The sequence below is a fragment of the Plodia interpunctella genome, chromosome 3 (assembly GCF_027563975.2).
Source record: "Plodia interpunctella isolate USDA-ARS_2022_Savannah chromosome 3, ilPloInte3.2, whole genome shotgun sequence".
Lineage (NCBI taxonomy): Eukaryota > Metazoa > Arthropoda > Insecta > Lepidoptera > Pyralidae > Plodia > Plodia interpunctella.
In genome coordinates, this window is record NC_071296.1 from 6,723,742 (window position 1) to 6,746,231 (window position 22,490).

General features: G+C 33.5%; 2 protein-coding genes across 4 annotated transcripts; one reads left to right on the forward strand and one right to left on the reverse strand.

Moving 5' to 3' along the window:
* Nucleotides 1-916: 916 nt before the first annotated feature.
* Nucleotides 917-4,546, forward strand: LOC128683516 (syntenin-1-like). Of its 2 annotated transcripts, none has more exons than XM_053769227.1 (5): nt 917-1,044; nt 1,277-1,509; nt 1,982-2,331; nt 2,466-2,729; nt 3,221-4,546. In XM_053769227.1, the coding sequence occupies exons 2-5, from the start codon at nt 1,285-1,287 to the stop codon at nt 3,267-3,269; spliced, it is 888 nt and encodes a 295-aa protein (XP_053625202.1). In that variant the 5' UTR covers nt 917-1,044; nt 1,277-1,284; the 3' UTR covers nt 3,270-4,546. The 2 variants fall into 2 exon arrangements, with proteins under 2 accessions (XP_053625202.1, XP_053625201.1); XM_053769226.2 differs by having other exon boundaries at nt 956-1,153.
* A 384-nt stretch (nt 4,547-4,930) lies between these two features.
* Nucleotides 4,931-17,009, reverse strand: LOC128683515 (uncharacterized protein). Of its 2 annotated transcripts, none has more exons than XM_053769225.2 (10): nt 16,925-17,009; nt 13,070-13,304; nt 12,422-12,573; nt 10,702-10,838; nt 9,231-9,373; nt 8,144-8,273; nt 7,670-7,816; nt 6,230-6,367; nt 5,685-5,862; nt 4,931-5,239 (listed from the first exon to the last, which is right to left on the reverse strand). In XM_053769225.2, the coding sequence occupies exons 2-10, from the start codon at nt 13,294-13,296 to the stop codon at nt 5,082-5,084; spliced, it is 1,410 nt and encodes a 469-aa protein (XP_053625200.1). In that variant the 5' UTR covers nt 13,297-13,304; nt 16,925-17,009; the 3' UTR covers nt 4,931-5,081. The 2 variants fall into 2 exon arrangements, with proteins under 2 accessions (XP_053625200.1, XP_053625199.1); XM_053769224.2 differs by lacking the exon at nt 16,925-17,009 and adding an exon at nt 16,680-16,871.
* Nucleotides 17,010-22,490: the final 5,481 nt, after the last annotated feature.

Here is a 22,490-nt window from a genome sequence, read left to right on the forward strand (position 1 = left end):
GCATTGGGATGGCACTTCTTCAACATAATCAATTAACTACTTCCACCCAAAAACTATTCAAATCCAAAATATAAACCCAAAAAACCTATAGGGTCTATAGGGTTAACTTCATATGTACGACAACACATATTTTTATTTTTTTTGACAACCTCGGTGGCGCAGTGGTATAGTGCTTGCCTCCGAGCTTCGTTCGATAACCGGTCGGGTCATGATGGAAAATGATCTTTTTCTGATTGGCCCGAGTCTTGGATGTTTATCTATATATGTATATGTTATAAAATATAGCATCGTTGAGTTAGTACACCATAACACAAGTCTCGGACTTACTTTGGGACTAGCTCAATATGTGTAATTTGTCCTTATATATTTATTTATATTTGATATTTAGCTTCATGTTTAGCAGCTCAAAACTGAGGGCGGTTATCTGGTTCTGAAAATAATAACAAAATTTTAGGTTATATGCTGCATTATTTGGTCAACTGTGGTGATAAACTAATAAACTTGATTTTGACTGAAAGCCTTACCTGTATGAAGTCCATATTTTCATAAATCGTCAAGTGTGAGCATATTTTTAACCATTTACTGGCAAAAATTTTGCAACGTGTGGTGGTTTCCCATAGTTTTCGAAGTATTTTATCTTTTGCAAAACGATGTTTCCCAATATTTCGGCACCCGAATATACAACACTATTGTAGATGTTCACAAACTAATGCTTACATAAGAAAAATATGATTAAAGTACATATGCTCTACAATGTACATATACTCTATAATAAACGTTTTCCTCAACTTAGCAAATGACGGCATTGCTTACCAACCATACAGTGATGCACTCTGGCGGGATAAATTCGCAGTAATACTCCCTATGTCATGATGGTCTTTAGTTTTTAGTAGGTATGCTTTCAATGCTACCTGGGATTCGCTCTATGACCTAGTCTGACAGATCACAGAGTGACAGATGACAGAATGAGTCATAATTGAAAAAACCGTGTTTTCCAATTCGTCAGAGGAGAGCCAGCAAGAATTGTTTTTGTATTCTTTTCGGGTGTGTCTATATTGTCGTAATAGTATATCTGGTTTTAAATAACAAACCTTGATAGTTTCTGTAAATTGAATTATCAGATTAAACAGTGATTTTGTGCTGTGCCAAATAGGTAACAAGCTTGTATAGCTACTACGTTGCTTTTGTTATTTTGCATGAACAATCAGATAAGAAGCCACTCTACCTACATAAGTGTCAACTAATTTATTGATATCGAATATTTAATTCATTTCAGTTATTATCATGTCGCTGTATCCATCTTTGGAGGATATGAAAGTGGACAACATGGCACGGGCTCAGCTGAGTCAGCAGCAAATGCCACCGTCGTATGGTGCTCCCTCTCATGTGGCGGCGCTCCCCAGCGCTCCGGCCCTTGGGCATGTTTACCCATCTCTAGGAGACTATATGGGGTTGGAATTATCTGCTGATGTTATTGCTTTGAATATGCCAGAGTACCAAGTACAAACTGTAAGTGGTCATAGTATAAGAATTTCTTAAATTAGGTCACTCAGATTGCATTCCATTGTGTGTATCAATAGGAATTCATAAATAAATAATTATTTGTTTGATTATATTGTTTGTATTTCACAATAAGTAAATGGTATTGCATTGTCAACATAAGCTTTCTAAATATAACTGGTGTTTAATGTTTTCTGATTAAGTTCTTATTATATCCCTGTAGTCATATTCCTCTGGCTGAGGGTTGTGGAATGAAACACATACAATAACTTGGCATTCCAATTCACACAATATTTGATTATCAATTTTAGTGTAGTTTGCCACATGTTTTCCTTCAAATGTTCATAAATAGGTATAATAAACAAGTACAAAAATTTAAAACTGAATATCATACATAATGTTATTGTTAATACCTACAAATTAGTTTCTATTAAAATTAAGTGAATAGGTATTGTTTAGATAATTTATCCTTTCTGATTAGGTGCATCCTGGAACATTGAGCCAACCATCTGGTGGCATCAACAATATAATTGCTCCACTGTCTTCACAGTCATCCACTCTGCAAAAAGCAATAGTTACCCAAGCTATAAGACAAGTGGTGTTATGCAAAGATAAGGATGGAAAATGTGGTTTGAGGTTGCATTCAGTTAGCAGTGGAGTGTTTGTGTGCTATGTTGCTGCCGGCAGCCCAGCAGCTCTGGCGGGTTTGAGGTTTGGGGATCAGATACTGGAGATCAACAATGTGTCTGTTGCTGGCATGTCCATGGATCAATGTCATGGACTGTTGAAGAAGGCCCCAGCTAATGGAATCTATCTGGCTGTGAGAGACAGGTATTGTCTGATCATGTGATATTATTGCATGTGCTTCTTGCATTATGTTCAGTTTTAAAAGTAAAAATCGTTCAACAAAATGACAACAAAATCGTGCAACAACAAAACAACAACAAACAAAATTTTTTTTTCAGACCTTTTGAGAGGACAGTTACTTTACACAAAGATTCCCTAGGACATGTTGGTTTTCATTTCAAGGAAGGCAAAATTGTTGGTCTTGTAAAGGACTCATCTGCTGCCCGGAATGGCCTATTGACTGACCATCAGATTCTAGAAATAAACACTATAAATGTAGTGGGGATGAAAGATAAGGAGATATCTAAAGTTATTGACAACAGTCCAACAGTTGTAAACATCACTATTATTCCATCCTACATATATCAACACATGATAAGCAAGTGAGTATGTGCATGCATGTGCAATATTTGTGCAAGATAATTGGTAGTGGTATATTTTTAATGTTCATTTATTATGCGTATGTAGGCAAAAATATATAAGGTAGTGTAGTAGTGGTAGTGTGTAGTAATCTTAATGGTTAAAGGAAGTAACATTTTTTAATAAAGTTACATAAAAAAATGTTACTTCCATTAAATGTAATATATGCATAGTACTATGTATACTAATATACCATACCACTATGGCATTCAATAATAAAAAACACAATGTGATTTGTTCTTTTTTTTATTAAAAAAAATTGATAATTTTCGATATCTTGAATAATAATTGTCAATCTTGAAGCTGGTTTTACCGTTTAAGGTAGGAAAAAACAGATAACATTAATAAATGTTGATATCAAGATACATGAGCCATTGAGACATTGACATACTGACCATATGGGTGAGCGGGCTACAAATGCTATGTTCCTACTATATATTTTTTTTATTTTTAGGATGTCATCTACATTATTCAAGGAGCTGGACCGCACCCCTGCAGCCTAATTAAAGGAATCTTCAATCTACCAAGGCACTGAATCACAATATGAGAAATGTTATAATTTCACTTAAATGCTAGCGCCCCAGAAACATTGTCATTTTATATAAAAAGAGAAGAATGTTTTATGATGAAGTATTTGTTAAAAAATATAATGCATGCACAGAAAGATAGTATAGTTAATGTCACGTAATTAGTACTATAATGTCATTGTGTTCTTGTATGCTAGTATGTAATATAATTTCATAGTACATTTTCCTTTTATCTGTATTATGGTCCTATAGTTCTTTATTACCATTTTTATTTGCAGCAATTAGAAATTACCACGGGATTGTTGTCTTTACTAATCCGTTCACAAGTGACCTGTGCTTGACATAGTTTATCTTTCTTTTTTACGCTTCTGGCGTCTTTAATTTCAGTGCCGTTTTTATGTGTCTTTAAGTGTCACAAAAATAATACGGCTCGTACTAATTGATTTTAAATGCATTTAAATGATTTCAGAGGTAGGTCAAAATTTAAACTACAAATCTGCTTGCTAGTACACACTGTGGTTAGGATATTGTGAGTAAAAACTTGTGAATAGCTCTGATTAGTCAGTAGGGGCTGTGATTTGAATGATAAAAGTTCGCCAATTTATTTTGTGATTTTTTTACCAAAAATTTGCCATAATTTACTTGATACCATTTGTTATCGGAGCGGCGCGCGGCGTTTTGTTTGGATATCGAGTGTTAACATTTTCAAGTTTTTTGAGACACAATAATGAAAAAAGGTATATTGGTATATGTATACCTATATTAGTAAAAAAAATGCATTTTATTTTAATACAATCTTAAGTTTTACATCTAGATTCCCTTTATTTTATATTTACATAATTCCTATAATTAATAATGTAACAAGTAATTCAGTCAGTTTTCCAAATTAAGTACATAAGAAAATATGACGTTTCAATTTGAATATATATTTTTTATTATTGAATGTTGCCATTGATGATTATAATTAATAATTTGTAGATTTTTTTATTATTATTCTACTATGTTTATGCTCATCAATTAATTTATTACTAGCATATAGTTATATGTAGTAATATATTCATTGATGACATTGACCAATGAAAATAAGGCATTGGATGGAAGTATACGTAGATATGTTTGTATTATTTTAAGTTCTGCATTTTAAAGAGATATCACATTTTGAACTGATTTTTTTAGTCGATTAGAAATTTTACAGATCATTTAGTGTTATTTGTATTCAAATTTATATTAAAAATAAATTTATTATCCTTTAACTTTTTTTATTGGAATTATTATCACATTTGCCTTGGCAGAAAGAATATTATATATTTATTTTATAACTAGCTGATGCCCGCGACTTCATTCGCGTGGCCGAACAATAGTTTAGCTGAACCATTATGACCCTTCTTCAGGTGTGCTAAGTAGATCTTCGATTTTTATACCTCAACAGGAAATGCTCATCAGACTGAACAACTTTTCTTAGGGCGTCATTTCTGTATTTTACAGGATTTTTTTTCTACTGTTTTATTACATGTATAGATATCGATCATGGATCATATAATAACTTCTTGTCTGGTTCGTTGTGATAATTTGGAATTGAACACTACAGTTCCAGTATTATTTTACCTCCAACAATACGTTTTAAGAAAAAGATACAATGAAAGTGACAATTTTAATCATATCTTGAAGTTTTTCTTTATTTTTTTTACTTACTGACACTTAGTATTTATTTTCGTTGATATATAAATTAAGTAGGTAGGGTACCTCAATATGTTAACTAAATAATTTTCTGTTAGATACAATGAGAGGTTAATAAATTAAGTCAAAAGGGTTTTGGAAAGTCCAGTTGGGTTTAAGTACGACTTCTGGGCAGGACCAAGATTTGGGAATAAAGAAACTGTCGTTATCTGAAGGTGGACAGTTTTTGCGGGCGAAATACTCCATCGGGTATAGACTCCAAAGAATACCTTAAAAAATATTACACATTAATAATTTATATATCAATTTCATAATTTTTGTTTAGTTCACTTGTGGCGTGTTAGTAGTAATAAAAGTCACGACATTGCTTTTAGGAGACTTGGACAAAATTTGACCAGAAAATACATAAATAAAACAGGCCAAGTACACGCACGAAGTGTGTACAAACTTATAGTGCTTTTTGAATATCTGTTATACTGTCAACAGAAATACATCAAAAATGTTCAGTGCAAACTACCACGGTTCATGAGATAGTATCTTTGTAATAGGTATCGTGCCGTTTTACCCTTTAAGGTTATGGCGACTGATTTCACGTCGTTTCACTTCCTTACAACCCTTTTGGAAGTCGATTTATCACAATAATACATTATTTTTTTCTTGTGCTTGTGATGAGAGGCTTCCTTTTAAAGGAAAATTACATAGTGTAGTGCTTACCATTTCCAATGAAGAACGTGAACCACATAAATAAATTCAGCGCATTTGGGAATCGTTTCCCTGCGTAGGCTGTGATGGGCAAGAATAAGAGCCCAAAAACACCAAATTCTAAGAGCAGCACTGGGTAAAAGAATCCAAAAGCTAGAGCCAGTATCACTTCATGTACCATAGCTGAAATCTGCGAACAATTAAAACAAACCGTGAAAGCAGGATATTAGATTTGTGAGATGTGTAATAAAGTCGCACGCAGATAAGGTTTTGAGGTATACTCGTACTTACCTATATTTCGAAAACACGCCTGATTTACTCCAATATAAATTAAGTTACTTAAATGGTTACGATGGGCACAATTGGCCTTTTATACCCGAGGGCCGTAGAGGTAGAAGCAGACCAAGGAGTATATGGCAGAATGACCTCAACAAATTGTTGAAAGAATAACTAGACTATGATAAGGTTTGAGACGGGTGGACCAATAAAGGTGTGGCCTTTGCCCAGCAGTGGGCCACGTCATCTCCAGGTTAAAGAAAAAAAAAGAGGTCACTAACAAAAAACACGACGAAGGTGGACACGGCCCTGCCGGCCTGCGGCACGAGCGGTCGGTAGATGTAGCACCGCAACCACGAGTACACCACGCGGTTCCACGCGCGGTAATACCGGGAGAACTGCGACGTCACCCACCATTCCTGGAAATTTAATAATTAGCTTATTATAACCTGAGATCAGTGCATGCATGGGATTATTAGATCAGTGCATGCATAGATATACTATTTCGACAAAACAATTCGCCGTCGTAATTATAAAATCTGACATGTGTTATTAATTATCACACTCGAAAAGAAAGACTATTGGCGAACTCGGACAAATCGCGTGCCCACGCGAATAGGAATATATTGTATATTTTCTATGTAATATATGACCTTTTTTACCACAAGGAACAATCAGCAATGTACGCTGAAAAAAAATTTACCATCTTCTAGAAATTAATAAATAACTTTAATGTTTATTCAAATATTTAGAATAATTGAGAAATCGCTCTTATATCTGTACAACGATTACCTAGACTAAAGCTTAGACTAGTTAATCGTTGTTCGCCGCGAACTTAGAACTCGCGATCACAATAAATTTTTACAAAATTGTGAATATTTCAAAAACGACTGAACCGATTTTGATACCCCACAAACTTAAAAATTCTATTGACAGATTCTATATACCTTTTAAATTTCATCAAAATCAGACCAACGGTTCGAAAGTTATCGCGTTACAAACATACATACAAAAAATGTATTTTTGCCCCAAGTAGAATGGTAGACCTCGCTCTCTTCGCTCGCTCGGTCAATTAAGAAAAACTCTGACTAAAGATAAATACTTAATACGTGCACGCTCAGTTAATCCTCACAGAGAGTTTTCGCGGATCTTGATGTTATTAAAGTTTATGAGTGTTGTAGTTTTAGTAACTCTCTACCTAACTAGGTAAATTAGACTTACGAGTATGATGAAATGAATTTCTGACTAGAAATTAATTTCATCATATGATTAAGATCTTGTAAAACTTAGATAAAACAAACACATAACTAGTTTATTATTAATTAGGTTTATGATTAATCTAATGAAATGCGGTTTAATACACTTTGCAACATGGGGGTGAATGGCAAGGGAGCTGCTTACCTAACCTAACTGTACGGGAATAATTAGATATTGTTTTTAAGAATTTCATGTGGATTTTTTTTTTGTAATCGAAGAAATTCCTTCTTACTCAGCAATTAGTAGAATTATTATATCCAATGAAGAATGTATAAGATAATAGTCTTCATTGGTCCTATGTTATGTTTTTTCGGAAAAAATGCACTCGTCATTCACAATGTTACTAGTCTTACTTACTCAACGTTTAAGTCATTTGATGTTAAGTAGTTACTTAGTTTAAAGGTTATCGTACTTACGAAGTTAACCTAGGTTGCATATGAAAATCAAAAGTAGTAGAAAGGTACCTCATAAAAGAGCCTGTCCCCGAAAGTCATCATTTCCGCGAAGGCGTTGCACCAGGCGTGCAGGACGCAGTAGAAGCCGCACAGGAACGAGATCACACCCGGCAGCACACACCCGAATAATCCTCTCACTATCATGCCTGCTTCCACCTACGTATAACAATTTATAAATAGAAAAATTTTGTCGAGATTGTGATTTAATATGGAAAATCTGATACTTTTGTTACAAATAAAGAATCTTTTGAGACCGACTCATAACTATCTTTTGAACGGATTCGAACAATTCCTATTTTATATTAATATTTCGCCGGCCAGCGTCAGCCGCACCTGCTCCTCAGCTCGTGAGACGCCTCAACACTAACACTTTACCCCTAAAGTGCCCCTAAGGTGCGACAAGATTACGTAAAAGCGGTTTTACGGCAATTCGTTTCTGTCACAAGTATCGTATCTATTCATAAAAACTGTCCATATGCTTACCTTTGTTTGCTTACCGTAGTCAGACCAATACGGTAGAATAAACCGCTCCCACAGAAAGCTGTTGTAGAAAACAACGCCAGCAACCTCCAGGAAATGGAACACTACGAGTCCCCACCTAATCTTCTTTGTTCTCATGAAATAAAAAAAATACACTGAAAGCGACCTTTTAAATTTTAAATGAATCTGCATTGGAAACTTAACTAAGTTTTTACTTTTTTGCTCTAGAGCTTTAAATACAATTTCAGGCGGCTTATAGATCTCTACGAGCCCACATTGATCCACATTGATCTCTACGAGCTTAAAAAAGTGAAAATATTATTTAATTATGTACAAATTATTACTCAGTACATTATAGCGTACAGTATAGTACATTAAAGTTTTCCACATTGTTTAAATTAAACGTCCCAAACAAATGGTTTTACATGTTTGTCTAGGGCAAGGGACACAGAATGAGAGTTCCAACAACTGTTGTTGGAGTTGTAAATACCTAAACGTTGTATAAAACTGCTATTATGGCGTCCTGAAATGTCGCCAATAGGCCGTTTATTCCCTTTTGGTGTACCTAATTGTGATTTAGCCCATCTTCGATCAATGTAAATGATGTGTAAGTAATGTCAAGAGTTCGCCAATAAAGCGTTTAATGATAATAATTATCAAAGTGTGACTGTGCATATTGTGCTCTCTTGATGGAACAATAAGCAGCAATAATGTTCATAAAACCTTCCTATAATATTATATAAGTAGGTACTTAATCATACTTTTTATATTAAATTTGATACTCATTTATTTATCCCCAGCTTAAAGTAAAAAATCCATATGAAGGTTTAATACACAAAGAAAAACTTAGGTTTTTCTTGGTGTATTAATAATAATAAGCATGATTAGTCATCCTCATTTGTTGTAAGTTGTAGGTTGGTATCATAATCTACCAGTCTAGGTACTCTTATGTAATTTTCACTATTTGTACCCAAAATACGCAGGCGAATTGACGGGAAAATGTCTAGTATAATATTAACGTTCTTTGAACTATGCAATGTACGTTCACAAATCTGTCGTGAGTTTTCCGGCAATAAATACAATTACCCACCTGGGATATTCGTCGCGATATATAAAGGTAGGTGCAAACAGGTAATAGATGAAGTTCTTGAGAGTGGGCAAAGGCGTGCGTCCATTTTGAAGTCTGGGTATACAGGCCATTGCGATGCCATGTATCTTCATCGAAAGGCGGAACTGAAAGACAGTGTATCTTATTATATAGGGAAATGATGAAAAAAGTTATATTCGCTGAGCACACAGCAGGCCAATCAACTATAGATTTTATATGTCCCCGAGGCCTATACTTTTAAGGCACATCGTATTTTAAGGCACTTTTACGATAAGTACTTACGATAAGATTTACAACGTACCTACTTCAAAACAACTAAGATTAATTTAGTAAGTCATTCGTAGGAAATCAAATTCTTAACAAAGGTTAGGTTTTGAAATTAAAGGTAATGTAATAAATGAAGCATGAGTCGGGATTCGAAATTTATTTAATGCTCCGCTGGTTCGTGTCCATTTAATGTTTCAGAATGGGAGGATGAAACAATCCTGCATACCTATTATTCCACATATCTCTACAACAGACAAATATAGCAATTTCACCCTTTTTCAGGTCGATAGTAGGTACTGCCACTGGAAATTAAGTGCTTATAGACCAGCTAGAAGTTTTTAATCCTTTGAGACTTCGTTATTGAAAATGTGTCAAAGCAAACATGCCCATTATTCTAAGTTTCGACTTCTTGACAGGTTTGTTTTAATAGGTTTTGATGGATTAATTAGCGGCATTGTTAGGAGGGGCAGGGGAGGGGGTCAGGCGGCAGGTGGCTGCGAGAGGTAATGGCGCTTCGTCAGCGGCAACCGGTGTGACGTTATTTACTGGGCTCGTGGCCCTCGCCAGCATTGCCCAGGCCACCGGCCCTGACGAGGGTTTCAGGTGATTTATGTTACGTTTCACTTTCAACGATGTTTTGCCCCGTTATGGCTACATTCGCCTCATGAATCCTTTTTTCTGAAACATTAACAAGCTTTTTCCGCGTGTTAATTTTGTGATGTTTTTTCGGGAGTATTTATTAAACTAACTTTCTAGATACATGTGATTAATTTGATTTATGTTTGAATATGTGCCTTCAAGTAAATATTACAAAACCAATATCTTCTTCGCTTTTATGGAAATAATAAATTTCAATCATTTTTATAAAAATAAATTTCTCAAAAATGTTATGGGAAATAAATTATGTTAATGTTTAGGGTGCAGGTGTGCTGTCTGGTTGTGTTAGATACATACTACTTATATAAGTATGTGAGATATATTCTAAAAAAAATTAAATAAATGGGTAGGAAGGTACTTACATGTGTATTCTTATTAAGTTTCTAAAGAAGATACCAAATCATCTAAATTCCTACTGTCTATTTATCTACTTTAGCAATATAATATGTTATGTTGGAGATGACATACTTGTAAATGCCAAACGCAGACTCAGACAAACGTTAACACATTACGTAATTTGAGGACTCACCATTTCTAATGTAACAGCAGCTGATGATGCAATTTCGAGATGTGTTCTGCCTAGATCCCAAATAGTCACACCCAAAAGCGCTCCCTGAAGACCCACCAGTCCTGATATTCCTAGATACTTCCATATCCGATGCAATGCTGAAAAGAGAAAACAAAAATGGCTGCTATCATAAAATATTATCAGTGAAAAAGGTCTCTGATAAAATGACAAACTTTAAACGAAAGTCTCTTTGTTTAAAATTTAAGGACCCAGTGTTTTTTCAATCACAAGTAACTTCGTCATTAAAATTTCTATTATAACTTTCTATAGAAATTCGAAGAGTATTTTATCGTTTTTTACGACTTTTCGACTTTTTGAAGTTTAGTTTTATCTGTTAAGGTATCTTTGGTAAGTATTAGCGGTACAGTCAGCAAGTTAGTACGTTTTATTCGTTATTTGTGCTGTCTTTCAAAGCATAGCAGAAATAATTGTATACACATTGGAAATTGCTTAAAGTTGTGCCTCAATCCGTTGTACGGACGTGAAAAATGTCACTTTTCTCTTAGAGCTGACTGTACGCACAGAGTAGACGAGAACCTAGTCTAGAGAGTTAATTAAAGTCCTGAGTTCTCAGTTGTGCTCAATTTTCCGAAGTCTGCGATTGCTGGATCAACAGAGAGTTATTGCAGATGGAAATTAGTCTGAAATAATGAATTTAGTTTCAGTTTACATATTCCGTTCATACAGGTTTTTAATATATACGTATTTATTTTTATGTTATGTCATCTGTTATATTGTTACATCCACTAGAGGAATGTACTTAGAGATCGTATTCGAGTATACGGATTCTTAGATGTGCTTCGACGTATTTCTATCCTGGCCCTTAGCGACATTGTTAGCAATATTGACCATATTATAGTAATAGTAACCAATAACATTTAAATAAATATAGCATGTAAGATTGAATTTATTATACAAAGTAGTTTCCTAAATGTGAGTATTAATAAAAAATAACGCACCGATATGATTTATTCTAAAGATGCCCATATAGTCAATACCCAATAGTCAATAGGTACATTTAATAACTAAAGCACCCAAATAGGGAATTTTAGTAAATGCATATTCAATTAATATAGTTGTCGATTTAGCGTTCTATTAGTTTTAATAGTTCCGTGGCACACACGGCCATCCAAGTGACTAATTGGGGAGGCAGTCGCACTCGGCGAACAAAAGACCCACTTCAGAAAAGGCGCACAGAGCAAGAGGACACTTGGTCACAAAATATTTACTAATACAGATATTGCGTATTTTAGTGACAAATGTTGTTTAACTTGATCGAATAGTAAGCCGACGTTTATTGCGATAGCTTCAAATAAAAACAATCGAAGCTGGTAAATAGAATGAATAAAGATACGCGAGAGATATGATACTTTTATTTGACTGGGTAAAAAATAATAGAAGTACATGCCATCACACTGTTCAAAACAGCGAATTACTAGAACATTTGTAGACGTCCATTGGCTATATACAGTGACCACTTCTCATCAAGTCGCATGCTTGCTCAGAATTTGTATTCTGAGAGCTACGATATGGGCCATTGATTTTGATAATATTTAAAAACTTAGGGTGGGTTGCATCAGACGCTTAGACAAAATGGCGTTTTTCTGCGATAACGTCAAATTTCACAACTCTTTTTTTTACAACCAACTCTTTTAAGTAGGTATGCAATTAGAATATTTACCAGGTAGTTTTCGGACATAATTCTGCCCCCCTGCGTATATTCTCAATCCCGGATAAAATGCGAGAGTGACCGTCAGTGTGAACAGCCACAGCTTGAACCCTCGCTTTATGTCACCGAATCCATACTTGACTACACTCAACCCAATGTTTATCCTGAAATAAACAGAATAAATATGTTTTTATAAAAATATGTTTGTAGTAACTCTTGAGATATTTCTAAGTTCTACAAACGAACTTCAATATGTGTAATTCATTTCACCATCAGAGACAAGGTAAAATCTTCGCTGTTAGGTATTATTACTGTACATGTTCGAGAGAACCTAGAACTAGCTTGTAAAATACAATTATCAACTATTTTTTAAATAATCTTTCATGATGTTTACCAATTTATTATTACAAAAAATAGCATCTTTAAATGCGACCAGAAGATACGTTTTTATAAAATGAAGTATCTTTAGCGCTGCATTTTTACACTGTTAATGCTTACAACGTGCGCATTTTGATTATGTTAAGTGCAGGTGCTATGTACATAGAGTAAGTGAGTCTAAGTATTTCTAATTAACATTTAGGTAGGTACACCACTGCTTAACACTCGCACATACACTAATCAAAATGCAAACCGGACTTTAGATATTATATATATACTTGCTTTCCTTTCTCGACCAGGTCGTAGACCACCGTGTCCAGCAGCAGGATGATGAGGATCACCACAAAGATGTGATACACCACCTTCACGTGCGGGGAGCTCTGCAGCAGCAGCGTCAGCGGAGACTCGCGCAATGCGAACTCCGTGTCTGGTGTCTTCTCGTCACCATACTTCGCAGTGCCGTTCTGTTTCTCTGGCTCTTTCTTGCGCCTGCGCAGGTTATCTGTCATGGCTTATACTGGAAATAGTTAAAGTTTTTATTAATATAGAATAGGGAAGTCTTCTAATGATAACGTCATTACTATTTCAGTTATTTCATCTAGGTACTACATTCTAGAAATGAACCATGTTATCCACATTGAAATTGTTAACATATTAAAAATATATATAATCATGTACGAAAGAGCGTTGTTTGGTAACTCGGACTGCTATGTTATCAGTGCCCAATTTACAATCTTAGTGAATCATTTTATTGATCCGACTGATTAAGTACTACTATTCTACTTATTTAATCGTTAAATTGCGTACAGCCAATGCGCATGGAATGATAACGTCGCTTTAAATTACAATATTGTTTCGTACTAAACCGAATTAGAGATTCTATAAGTTAATGCCTAAGTATTATGATTTGTTCAGATAATTATAAATTATAACAAGTATCTACTTAACACTTGTAGTGAAAACCATTTTTCTTGTATTGAAAAATATTTTGAATACTTTGTAAACAGACCAAGTAATATTGAACCTGTAACATTCGACGCCAAGTACTTGATTATGGAATGAAACGACATGAAAAAGAATTTTGTTTGTTTGTTTAAATCATTTCAAGTATAATAACATTTATCAGTTAATAAAGACTTGAGGTGCTTTTTAAATAAATTTAAATTTAAGCTTTTATATTGATTTGGAATTTTGTTGTAAGTTTTCGGTGTCATACATACTATGCTATTACCGAGTAAAGCAGTTTTTGATGGGTGCGTGCATAATCGATAGATATCTCGATGATTTCTCAATACAACATCAGCTAGACGAGGGAATAAATACAAATGCAATAAATGGGAAAAAGCATTGGTTTTCACAAATGTTGCTACCTCAAGTATGTAAAGTGACGGAAGTGTAAGAATGTTGTGTTCTTTAAAAAACGGCTAACAACTATCAGTGCTTTGAAGTCTAAACATTGCGCGAATACAGCGTTTTTGCGTTTTAAAAGCTATATCCTTATCCGTCGAATTGCCCCAAAAAATTATTCCATATCTAAGTATTGATTCCACTAAACTGATAAGCTGTAAGAAGCGCTTTTATGTTTAATTCATTTGAGAGTTCAAATAGTACAAACGCCGAACTACTAAGTCTTTTACTAAGACCATCTATATGGGTTTTGCAGATTAATTTAGAATCTATAGTTAGCCCTAGAATTTTTTTTGATTCAACTACTTTCAACACATGGCCTTGATATTGTATTTTATAATTTTCCGTATCAAGCGGTCTTTGACTAAAATGGTTTTGTCAAAATTTATCTTTAAGTTATTACTATCAAGCCATTCAATTATGGATGTTAAAGCTGCATTAATATCTAATTGATAAAGATTTACATCATTACATTTGATTGTTACTGTGCTATCGTCCGCAAATAAAGTCATATTATGTTTGGTAGTGTATTGAAGATCGTTAATATAGATTATGAAAAGAAGGGGCCCAAGCACACATCTTGTGGAACACCACATAATACAGAACGTTCAGTTGATAAGTAATGATGTTCCGATTTTGTTTTAGGATTGAATTTTGAAATTTCTGTTAACTTTTTATGATTAGATAAATATGATTTTATTAAATTTAACACATTACCCCTAATTCCTTACGCTTCTAGCTTGTCTAGTAGTATGTCATGTTGAACATAGTCAAAAGCTTGTGTCATATCACAATATATAGAGCATATGTGTTTTCTGATGTTGACTTCAGTTAATACAATTTTAAAAAAATCATAGATGACCATATTTATGTTTTTATTACGACGAAACCCATTTTGTTTATTACACAATTTTTTTTTATCTTCAAAATAGACGTTTAATTGGTTAGAAAAATGTTTTTCATAAACCTTTGAAAATATAGAATTTAAAGCTATAGGTCGATAATATTGCATTAGTTCTTTGTTATTTTTTTTAAATAAAGGTTTAATTATGGTAGTTTTAAGTCTTGAGGGAAATCACCAGCTTCTATACTAAGGTTTATTAAGTGACAAACATGATGACATATATGTTCATTTACAGCTTTGAGTATTTTGGTTGAAACACCATCATACCCTACACTATCCGTATTTTTAAGTTCTTTTATAATTTTATTAACTTCCTCTGGTGAGCATGGCGCCATAAACATTGAATTGAATTGTCTATGGGTATGGGCAGATATGGTATTGGCTCGACTTCTTTTTTCTGGTTTGATTTTGTCAATGAAATAATTATTAAATGAATTAGCTATTTTCTCTGGATTTGTTATATAGTGATCATCAACTTTAATTCGACTTATTGTTTCTTTTGGTATGTTTAGTCTAGCTTGATTTATAAAGTCTAGTTTCGTGTATCTTTTGTAAATTAATTTATTATTAAGAGTAGGCTTTGATCTCAACTTCCACAAAAGACTTCTTTTCTTTTTACTACAATTTCTTAATCCTTTGGTAATCCACGATTGTTTTCTATAGACATTAACGATAATCCGTTTTTTAGGAAAACATAAATCATAAAATAATATAAAAACTTCTGCAAAACTGTGATATTGGGGTCCGCCGTATTATATATTTCCGAAAAACTTAAGCGTTTTATACAGTCTATAAATTTATTGATATTTTCGACACTGTAATCTCGCACTGTTCTACGCCAAAACTTAAATCTTACAGTTTTTAAATAATGTAATTTAATAAGCTGAGCTGTGTGATCTGACAGACCGAAATCTAACACTTCCGTTATACATTTCTTTATGAAATTATGAGCAAAATTATCAATACATGTCTTGCTTACTGTCTGGTGACTTGTTTCAATGCTAATTTTAAATCATAACTACTTCATATACATTCAAATTCAATTTTTTCCTTAGTATTTTTCAGATTATCAATATTAAAGTCATCAGCAATTATTAATTGTTTTTGACTACATTTCGAGATATCGTTTAAGTTTCGTTTTTGGAAAAAATCGTATATATTTTTATAATCTGGCACCCTATATACACAAAGAATATTAAGTTTATAATCAATTAACTTAACCGCACAACACTCGAATGTACTAGGAACACAATATTTTTTAACATTTATTTTTCTTCTTATGCTCTTTCTTCACTAAAATACACGCTCCTCCTCATTTGGAATTATTTCTACCGTACCGACTGCCCAAAAAAATAGTCCCATATCCCATCTAATATTATAAATGCGAAAGTAAGTTTGTTTGTTTGTTACCTCTTCACGCATTATCTACTGGGCCGATTGTTTTGAAATTTGGTACATGGGTAGAACATAACCTGGAATAACACATAGGGTACTTTTTAATTCCCACGGGAGCGAAGCCCTAGGGCGTAGCTGGTATAACATATTTAGATAAAATTTAACAAAATATTTGGTAGTACTTACCTGATCTTCTCAACGTTAGATTTATTTGAAGTGAAAACCACAATTTTCCAATTTTCTACACAAATCTTCAACTATAAAGTTATTCAAATCGACTAAACTTGTTTATTAAAAATAATAATTTAGAACACTAACACATTATCAAACAACAAGTCAATAGCGTTTGTAAATGGTAGGAACGGGCTATGTCTATTCAAGTCAAACTGATATATCAAAGCAATTAATTACACAATCACTATCAAACTAACCTTTCACATGAGATAACAGTTCATACGACCGCAATTGACGCTTTCCAAGTGAACCAGTCAGAATGTTTGTTTAACGAAACCAATTGTGTTTTGATTGATATAATGAAATAAAAATCACGAATACCCTCCGACACTATTACGACAGATATTTTTTTATTGCAAAAATAAGATTTGTGATTGTGAGTATCAGTGATTATATTCTATTCATGTGTAGGTAAGTATGAAGTAACACTTTACGCACCCCGCGTGTGGCACATTACTTGGATTGGGTCGCCATGCTATTAGTGAATTTATTTACTTCACTTGGTTTTACGTGGATAGGAAAAAAAATAAATTGTGCGTAATACTTGTAGTGTAATACTACATGTATTACGCACAATTTATTTTTTTTATGCAAAATTTAAGATCCATAACTGAGCCAGAATGCCTACATAACATTTGTTTTTAGTATTGTTTTTACAATCACAAATCATGTTACGAGTACATTATTTATACGTTCCTAATCTTAATAATAATAACTGAGTTGATGAGATAATTCCACTGTGTAATACTGTTAACATCAATCTTGAAAATAGGTCAAATAGATGGCTAAAGGTCCTTTGTCATGAGTTATGCGTAGATTAATGTAAATTACGTACGTATTTGGATTGTATCAGCTTCTAAATTTATACCTAAAATAATATTTACATAAGGTTTCAACTTGCGTTTTCCTACTTTTACGACTAGTTAGATGCTAGTTCCTATTTGTGGCCTATGTCTTCATTCAATTTTATTGAAAATACTAGAAATACCAGCTAAACATACAGCCATGCAGCCTCGCAAATCACTTTAATGGAGACTGTTACAGACTGACGACTCATGAAATTTTTTTTGATGGTTTCCGCAAATTGCCCGTTGTACTTGAAGATATTTATCTAATTTTGCCCCTTTATTTGTTAGAATAGGTTGTATCGTGTGGTTACGCCCTAGGTTAGGATCACACCATATCTTCCCGTGAATTTCGAACTTAACAGCTGATAGGCAATAGCATTCCCAAGTAGGTTTATACGTAAATTAGCAAAATGTTCAAGATTGTTTTTCTCCACAATACAAGACATTAAATTTATTTTTCAAACCACTGGTTTCGCAGCGTCACAGCTCGGAATGCAACTGGGAACACGAAAAGATAAGAGATTTAGAGGAGGTGTAAGTATAGACATTCTGAAATATTCTCTAGTATTTTTTTAAATTAATGAAATAACAAAGAGGATTTATCAAATAAAGCAATCAAAAGATTAGCGCCTTCGAAACTTTCGTTTTAAACGGCCCAAATATTAATAAGCTTTCGATAGGAAAATCAGAAAAGAGGGGTTTCGGTTAATTATTCATTTCGGGACGAAAGCGCGATTGTGCAATCAAGGGTTTGCTTCGGGTCCTTTGTCTCCATCCCTATCAAGATCTCATTCAGGATGAACCATGAAATGAATTTGTCGTACAGCCACCCGTATTACAATATAATAGAATCAATATAAAACGTAATTGAAGTCTGACCATACCTTTTTTCCTTTATACGGTGCCTTTGTACGCAGTCGCTCTCGATCTCTCGATTGTAAAGAACTTGTATATTTTTTCGAAGCCATTTCTTGAGAAACAATCGTTGATAAATATAACAAATCATTTGATAAACGCTTTTATTATTATTATTATTTGATTTTCCATGCTTTGTTAAAATATTTACAATTTTATACTTAGGTACTCTTAGCCTATCGATCCAGCGAATCATAATAGTGAAAACCAATAAGACGCTATACCGATAATTTTATATCCTACACTAGGTTCAATCTCCGGCCTGGTCAAGATGGAAAATGAGCTATATTTATTCACCATAAATTTTTTATATGCCAAAAAATAAAATGGGGCTATCAGTACCTATTACTGATAATATGGTTCTCACAAAGTCGATTTTCATTGATAAATTCTGGCAATTCTTTTTTGTGCCTATCATCATTGCACGGGAGAGCGAGAGAACACGATAAACTATGAAATGGAATAATTGGAGTTTCAAACTACGTCTAAATTCATTGATATTTTGGGATAAACGCAAACCTCAATAACTTTGGTGATAAATGATAATATTAAATTAAGGCTTTAATATTTTTGGCATAATTAAAAAAATATTGTGTATATGTTATAAAATATAGTATATCGTTGAGTTAGTATCCCACAAAACAAGTCTCGAACTTACTATGTAACCCTGTGTGTTTATACAACACTCATTTTTTCAATATCTGCTTTCTTATCGAATATGTTATCGGTGGCAAGTGTTGTTCAAGTCGCCTAAAGGCATCTGACACTACTGTAAACGCATAAGAAGTTTTGAAATTGTGAAGTATTATTGAGAAGATTGAACTTGTATTGACATTGATATATAAGCGTTATAAATACTACAATGATTGCAATAAATAAATCGAAACTGTAATAAAAGTAGAGTTCCATGGCAATATTCTCCGTATAGATCTCCAGAACTCCGTTTACGAGATAATAAAATATTATGGTAGGAGACTATGAAATAATGCAGTGAGAGATAATTAACCGGGAAAATAGGCTTTGTCTATGGCTCAATGCACATCAAGAAAATTAACTGCCAGTCGTTAATTGTTGATGTGATGAAGGCGTTATATATCCACAAAATTGCTATTAAATATGATATACCTCTGTAATAAGAATTCCTAAAATTAGGGCGCGCCAAAAAATAAGTAGCTGATAAGCAACAACACAGTTCTCAAAGACTTGACTTCAGGCAAGCGATCTGTCGTTAAATCGCAGCCAAATCTTCAAAATTTAAAGTTTATTTTTTTACTGATAAGAATAAACACATGCGGAGGTAAGAGAAACACTTCAACGAAATACTTTTAGCTTACACAGCGAGATGGCAAAGTTTAAGTGCCAACTTTAGTTATGTGATTAGTTTATCTTCCTTTTCACGGCAGGAGATTGGATTAAACTTATTTACTATAGTTTAATCTATCCAATACGGATAAAGCGGTCGCAAATTTGTTTAATACGAGTACATTCGTTGAATACATTATTTCCTATTATATTTAATAACTAGCTATTACGTTACGACTTCGTTCGCGTGGCCGAACAATTTTTGGTAAAGAGTCAAAATTATTAGAGAAATTTAATTGTACATATAAATGTAACGATACCTATACATATAGAAGATGCTAATCAGACTGAAAAAGTATATTTTCTATAGTTTAGCTAAACTATTATGACTCTTCTGGTTTAGGTGTTCCAGATCTTCGATTTTTATACCTCAACAGGAAATGCTCATTAGACTGAACAACTTTTATTAGAGCGTCATTTCTATATTCGCTATAGATTAGCTGTACTATCATCGGTCTACATCAGGTGTTCCAGTTTTCAAAATCATTTATAGGGTATAAATGTTGACCAGGCTTTATAGCTATTCAACAAAAAAAGTTTCATTCAAATCCGTCCAGTATTAGCGTGTGCAAACAAACAGACAGACAGATTTTTTTAAAATTATTATTCTATTACTGAATCTCTATCGATCTCATTTTTTTAAATTTAAATATCTACAATATACAAAAAGTGATTCTATACTTTTTTTACTGTATTGTTTGATGATGATAATAAAAATGTATCCCCACACAAGTCTATCAAAGGACCGGTCTATGTGCCGTGAATTCCAAAAGAGGAGAATAAAAATAAATCTTGTTTGGTTATTTTTTGTGTCTGAGAAGATAAATTTATTATGAAAAAAAAAACCAAATTGCACGTGATTTAGCAGCATGTGTTCCAAAGCTACATCGTAGCGGTCGTAGCAATTCGTAGCTTATAAGAGACAGCTGTTACTGCGAAGCTTTTAGCTACGAAATATTTACGACTTTGTCGTATTAGGTACTTCTGAATATTATCTTATTTCTACCTTATTGTATTTCAAAATCCATATTTACTAATATTATAAATGTTAAAGTGTGATTGTTTGTTTGTCTTTCTTTCGCGTCGAAACGAAGCATTGGATTGAGATGATTTTTGATGTGTTTGTGTAGTTGGAGTACTAGTGGGTATTTGTTTATTATAAAATCTGTAAAGGCACGACCATACCATCCTTTTCCATAAGCAATTCAGACCTATTTTGAACCCCAATAACTTCGTTGTGGATAAAACAGGAAGCCTGCATTTTCAGTAGTTAATATACTTCCGTGGAAAGGCCATTATATATACTTCCGTGGAAAGGCCGAAATGACTCATAGCCTAAAGACAAATAATAGAATAGAAGGAGGGTTGACGGCAGGTGGGTGGCCGCGGTGGTAGAAGTTTTTAAAGTAATTATTTTGACCCTGACCTCGGACTTTGCGGCGTCACAGCCCCGGAACCGACAACACGCAGAGGTAAGAGAGAATATAGAGATATTTTTGTTGAAAGTTACCAATCGCCTATTTCTTACCTGAATAAAATTTACAAATTCTAGATTATGAGCACTGACTTGCTCGCTTTTATATGTATATAAATCTGTGACTTGCGCAGAGCACGTCAATGTCAAACAAATCATAACAAATTTCTATATATATCTAGATAGAACGGTATACCATGATTGATATATTTTTATATGTTATTCTATGAATAGGTTTTGCAAATGTAGTCTATTTTTAAAAATAAGTAGGTGCGACAGATATCTACGTATACGTCGTTATCTCAAAGCTTTCGTGATATATTACGATAACATTTTTATAAACCATTACGGGGAGGGAAGATACGTAAAAGGTGGTCCGAGCCAAAGTTTTATGAATGAAAATCATAACAATTTATGGACTATATAAAATAAATAAAAAGATAAGGGGAAGAGCTCAATCGACAAGATAAATCAAGTATAATTCATAAATAAGTAATACATACAATAAATTCGTCAATTCCTAATAATATTTATAAATACAAAAGTTTCAGAGAATGGATGTGTGCATGATGTTTGTTAGTTTCACGCAAAATCTACTGGAGGAAGTTTGGTTCACAGATTGCATATAACATACCTAGCCTATAGCATTTTTGGTACGTTTTACCCAAATCGGCTTAGTTTAGTTGTGAAAACGTAACAGCGATATGAAAACGAGCAGACAGACTGAAGCGGTGTTGGTATTAATGATTAAGACGCCTGCGGATCGAAAGCTTTAAATCCTACTCGTGCCACATGAGTTTGATTACCAATCTGATTCATATATTGCGGTTTTAATTGACCACCCCTTGAATGGTGATAGAAAACATCGAGGATACCTGCACACTGTTTGATTATTAACTCGTGATTTGAATTTCATTCAAATCCGTCCAGTATTAGCGTGTGCAAACAAACAGACAGACAGATTTTTTTAAAATTATTATTCTATTACTGAATCTCTATCGATCTCATTTTTTTAAATTTAAATATCTACAATATACAAAAAGTGATTCTATACTTTTTTTACTGTATTGTTTGATGATGATAATAAAAATGTATCCCCACACAAGTCTATCAAAGGACCGGTCTATGTGCCGTGAATTCCAAAAGAGGAGAATAAAAATAAAT